Source organism: Plasmodium gallinaceum (assembly GCF_900005855.1).
Source record: "Plasmodium gallinaceum strain 8A genome assembly, contig: PGAL8A_v1_21, whole genome shotgun sequence".
NCBI lineage: Eukaryota > Apicomplexa > Aconoidasida > Haemosporida > Plasmodiidae > Plasmodium > Plasmodium gallinaceum.
The window spans coordinates 254899-260520 of record NW_021628323.1 but is presented as its reverse complement, the minus strand read 5'-3'; the positions used below and the strand labels follow the sequence as shown (position 1 = coordinate 260520).

General features: G+C 21.0%; 2 protein-coding genes across 2 annotated transcripts; one reads left to right on the top strand and one right to left on the bottom strand.

Annotated features, from left to right (window-relative positions):
- Nucleotides 1–305: 305 nt before the first annotated feature.
- Nucleotides 306–1997, top strand: ROM4 (rhomboid protease ROM4, putative; the record flags this gene model as incomplete). Its single annotated transcript, XM_028674275.1, has 1 exon — nucleotides 306–1997. The coding sequence occupies one exon, from the start codon at nucleotides 306–308 to the stop codon at nucleotides 1995–1997; it is 1692 nt and encodes a 563-aa protein (XP_028530645.1).
- An 833-nt stretch (nucleotides 1998–2830) lies between these two features.
- On the bottom strand, nucleotides 2831–5622 carry TCF25 (transcription factor 25, putative; the record flags this gene model as incomplete). The annotated part of the gene is made up of 3 exons (XM_028674274.1): nucleotides 2831–2913; nucleotides 3307–3564; nucleotides 3759–5622. Coding segments are annotated over 3 exons (2205 nt in total), but the record flags the coding sequence as incomplete, so codon positions are not given.

Below are 5622 nucleotides of genomic sequence, written 5' to 3'. Positions count from 1 at the left end.
TTTTTTTTTTTTTTTTTTTTTTTCTTTTCTTTTCTTGTTGTCCTTATTTTTTTGTTATTTTATATTAGAATAGTTATTAACATTACTTTTACAAATTTTATTATAATTAATATTTGGTCTAATTAATATACAATATCATCTTTTTTATCTCTAATTTGATAATACTTTTTATCTTTTTTATGATTCATTTGCATATTCATATGTGTATATTATTTTTACATATATATATATAAATATATATATATATATATATATATATATATATATATATATATATATATATATATGCATTTTTTGAATAACACATGGGAAACAAAACAGAAGTAACTCCTACGAATGAAGAAAAAAACAATAAAGGTAGACCTACTAATTTAGCATCACCAAGAAATGCTGAGGATAATATTTCTCCTTCTAATGAAGAAAAAAAAAAGGTGCAAATGCCATTTGGTAATGATGACAATAAATCAAAAAAAGTCCATGTTTTAAATCCCAAAGTAGAAAAAAATGGAGATTCATTAAATAAAAAGAAAGAATTAAATGATATAAAAATATTAATAGCAAATGATGAAGAAATACATACATTACCTCCAGGAGCTGTTGGAAGGCGTTCTCCTTTAAACCCTTTTTCTTCTCCGATGTTAGGAAAATATAGAAGAAAAAATAAAAATGCAAAAGTAAAAGTGAAAGATCCAAGGTTAAATAATAATCCTTTAACTGGAAGATTAATTGTATGCATATCAACAACAGCTATTTTATGTTGGGTTTTTTTGGCTGAAATGGTATTTAATTATAATACTTTTAATGGAAGATGTATATCAAAAGTATTGTATCCTATATATACCGAAGATGTACAAACAAATAGACAACCTTTTTTTGTACCTTTAGGATATGGTGCATGCGAATATAATTTAGATGAATCTGCTTCGGATCGTCATTTTATTGGTACAGGTTCAGAAGATGAAGGTTGGCCAACAAATAAGGTAGAGGAAGATTCTGATTCAAAAGGAATAGCTAGTTGGGATTCTGTAAACAGTCGTGTGTATAGTCAACTAGGAGGATTAAACACAAACTTAATAAGAAATTATGGAGAGACATATAGATTATTTTGGTCTATGTACTTACATGGTGGTTTTATGCACATACTTTTTAATGTAATATGTCAAATTCAAATATTATGGATGATTGAACCTGATTGGGGTTTTCTTAGAACCTTAATTTTATTTTTTGTGTCAGGAGTTACCGGAAATTTACTGTCTTCAGTTTGTGACCCTTGTGGTGTTACAATTGGATCTTCTGGATCTTTATATGGTCTAATAGGAGCTTTATTTACATATTGTATTGAATATTGGAAAACAATTCCTAGACCTTGTTGTGTTTTAATATTTATGATTGCTGTCATTATTTTTGGTATATTTATTGGAATGTTTGGATATACAGATAATTATGCTCATATGGGAGGATGTTTAGGAGGTATATTATACGGATTTGCAACCATTACTACTGTTTCTGCTGCAGATAAATGTACTTTAGGAGAGAGAATGCTTATATCTCCTCCTTTCTCTTGGTTTTTATCTAAAGAAACAAAAGAATTAATTCGAGCTAAAGCTAGAGAGAAAAAAATAAAAGGAGAGAATTATAGAAAAAAACAACTAGCCAAAAAAGTTCGTAAAGATGATACTCTTCACTTACTTATGGCTGTTATGAAAAATAGATTAAATGAAGAAGGTAGAGCTCCTTGTAAAATGAAATTAAGAGAATGGATTGTTAGAATAACAGCTGCCGCTTCTTTAATTATAATGTGGATTGTTTTATTTACTTATTTATTAAGTGAAAAAGCATATAAATCTTATTCACCATTAGGTCAGATTAAATTTTCAGGAATACATTCATGTTATTGTTGTGAAGTTGTAAGAGATAAAATTAAACTTGTTAATCTAGATAATTTTTATTGGTGCTTTTCAAGTGAAGAAGCAACTAAATATTATTGTAATAAATAAAAATACTTCTATAGTTAACATATATAAAATAATTAAAAATAAAAAACATATATATATATATATTTTAAATCTTTTTCACTATGAAGCAATAGATATATTTAGGAATATATCTAAATTATTATAAATCTCTTATATTTTGAATGATGTTTATATATTCGGTTTAAGATTATGTAATTATGTTCATATTCTGTGAAATTTGAAGAAAAACAAATTATATTATCACATAACTTCAAATTAAATAGTTATAAACATATGTTGGTTTTTTAAGAGTATATATAAAATGAAAGAGAATAATAATTTTGTTATATTTACTAAGAGTTAAATAATAGAGAAATTTACTTCATATTTGAAAATATTTTTTATAAAAAAAAGAATTGTGTGTAAAAAGAATTTAATTAGTAAAATATGTCTATTTAATATATGTTTTATGTAAACATAAAAATAAATAGTGGATAGTATATATATAAATCAGATAACATATTATAATAATTTATTTATTATTTTTATTTTTTTTTTTTTTTTTGCTTTTTTATTCGCATCCTATAGGTTTTTTGAAATTTAATTTTTATATTTTTTTCTTATTTTTTTTTTTTTTCCTATTTTTTTTTTTTTTTTTCTTCTTTCTTCTTCTTTCTAATGCTTCCATGAAAAAGTTATTTTTAATATTCGTTAATTTTTATTGAAATTGTTTCTTTACTTTTATATTAATAAATATAAAGAAAAAAATAGAAACATTATTGTTAATTTTTTTTTTTTTTTTTTATAAATGTAGACAAACATAATACAAAAAAAAAAAAAAATACCTAAAAAAAAACAAGGTAATTTAAGAATTATTATTCAAAATTAAAAAGTAGCTTGATTTTTTTTATAGCTGTTCTTAATAGTGATGAAAAATGAACAGGCCTGGAACGTGTGCCTGCATTAGAGAAAATATATTAGATAAATTAGTATTAAAAAAAAAAAAAAAAATTTTTAATGAGATAAAAAAAAAAAAAAAAATATAAATATGAATATGTATATTATTATATAAGTATATATAAATATTTAATATAATGTAATATTATAACAAAAGAATATATGAAAAAATTATATATTAAAAAAACATTGTCCTTTAATCATTTTTTATAAAAAAAAAAAAATTAAACTTCATTAATTTTAAAATTGATAATAAAGAAAAGGAAAAAAAAAGGTGACTCAAATTCACATAAAAAAATGTCATGGAATTATGCATTACATATGTATATAAACAATAAAACATATAATAAAATTGTTTCATTTTTATTTTTTATATTTTATTTATTTAGATAACCATAATAATCTACTTGATACCAAGGCAATAAGCTCTGGAAAAATGCAATTAATAAATTACTATTTAAAGAAACATAATAATTTGATTCTACATGAGATATATTTGTTGAATATGTTCTATTTTTTTCCATTATAAAATCAGGTAATAAATAATTAGTTGACTTAAATTCTCCAACTCTAACATTCTTATATTTATTTATATCAAAAAGGGCAACCTTTTTGCTCCATTCAATTCTTACTTTTTCAATTTCTTCAGATACTAAAAAAAAAAAAAAAAAAAAAAAAAAAAAATATAATATAATAAAAAAAAATAAAATAGAATATAATAATGTAAGAAAACATTTTAAATAAATAATAATGATTTTATATTTAAAAAAATTTATTAAACATAAAAAAAATAAAATAAAATTCCTTAGTTTTTTTTTTTTCTTTTTTTGTAAAATTTATGAATACTCGCTCTATTTTTATATAATTCATGTATGAAACTGCTGCACACATGGAACCACGTAATTATTTTTTCTGATTTATAATAAATATTATTTTTTTCTAAATAACAAGATATTATCTTTTGTATAGTTGCATCATCTTCTTCATTAAATAATGTACTATTTGAAAAGGGAGGATTTGATAATATATCTTTAAATGAACATTCATAAATTGTTTGCTTCACTACTTTAGTTGTTTTGAAATTATTATAATTTAAAAATATATGCAAAAAATTAGGGTAACAAAGCAAAGCCCTTATTAAAAATAAATGGGCAGAAAAAGATAAAGAATAACTTTTACTTTCAATATTATTGTGTGAACTTTGTAAATTATAACAATTAAAATTTATATTAAAGTGAGATATCAGAAATTTGCATTCTTCATAAGAAAATGAATCTTTTATATCATCTTTACTAATTTGTTTTATTTCATTATAATCAACTACAGTATTATTTTTTAAATAAAGACATAATGGTATTGAAAAGGAAAAATTTGGTAGAATGAGATGAAGTCGAATTTCAAAATTGTGAAATAATGCCCTCTTTTGATAATAATTAACCTTTTCAATGTTATCATCATTTATTTTTTCTTTATATTTTAAATATTCTGCATTTTCAATATTATTTTCGTTATAGTTGTTTTCATTGTATTTACTTGTGGTTTCTTCTTGTAATATTTTATCATTCATATTTTTCTTATTAACTTCATTATTTTCATCAACTTTATATACCATATTTGTTATTGTTTCAGACTTACTAGCTTTTTCTAAATGGTATTGATTAGATTTTTTATCATTTAAATATATATCATTATTATTATTATTATTTTGACTTATGTTTAAATCCGTTTTATTATTATTTTTTTTATCTGAATGCTTCTCGTTTAAAAATTCTTCCATGATTTCTTTTAGTCTATTTGACGGTATAACACATTCAATGTTTTGAATAACAAAATTAAATGAAAAAAAAACTAAAAATTCAAATAAATTACATTTCAAAATTATATTATCAATTCTTAAAATTATACTACATAAATCATTATGCAAATCTATTTTACATAATAGTTTAGATATATCTGATGAGAGAATCGTACAAGCATCATTTTCAAGAGATAACATATGAATGTATAGTGATTTATATAAAGCTTTATTATCATACAAAAATGGATTTACAAATATCTTAGTATTATTATTTAAGAAATTCGGATGAAAATTTATATGAAAAATATTTTGTAGTAAAAGTAAGGACATTTTTATGAATTTATTTGCAATTTCATAATTACTTGCTTCATTATAATATTCTGATAAAACTAATAATGTTTCAATATGAAAAGGATATTTTTTTAATAAATCATTCATTGATTGTATATCGTGACTATCTAGAAGCATATAAAATAAGTTATCTGCTTCTAAGTATAACTTTGATTTTTCTATTTTAAATTCATTATTATTAAAAACCATTGTTAATGGTGGTTGAATAGTTTTCGTTGTATAATCTTGAACTAACCAATTTTTCAAATATTTGATTTTGCTTTTTTGAATATATTTTTTATCTTTAACAAAATCTTTACCAAATATTCTTTTTAATTCTATATTAACATCAAAATTATTTTTCTCCAATTTCAGACAATATTCATACTTTTCATGAGTGCAAGCAAATAAATGCAAATTATTTCGTTCATTATATATATCTGACAATTCTTCTTTTTTTTTATCTTTTTCTTTTTCTTTTTCTTTTTTTTCTTCTTGTCCTTTTTTTTCTTCTTTATTTATTTTATTCAATATACTTGAAATTTCTTCATCTATATTCTTTTTTTTTTTTTTTTTTTTGTT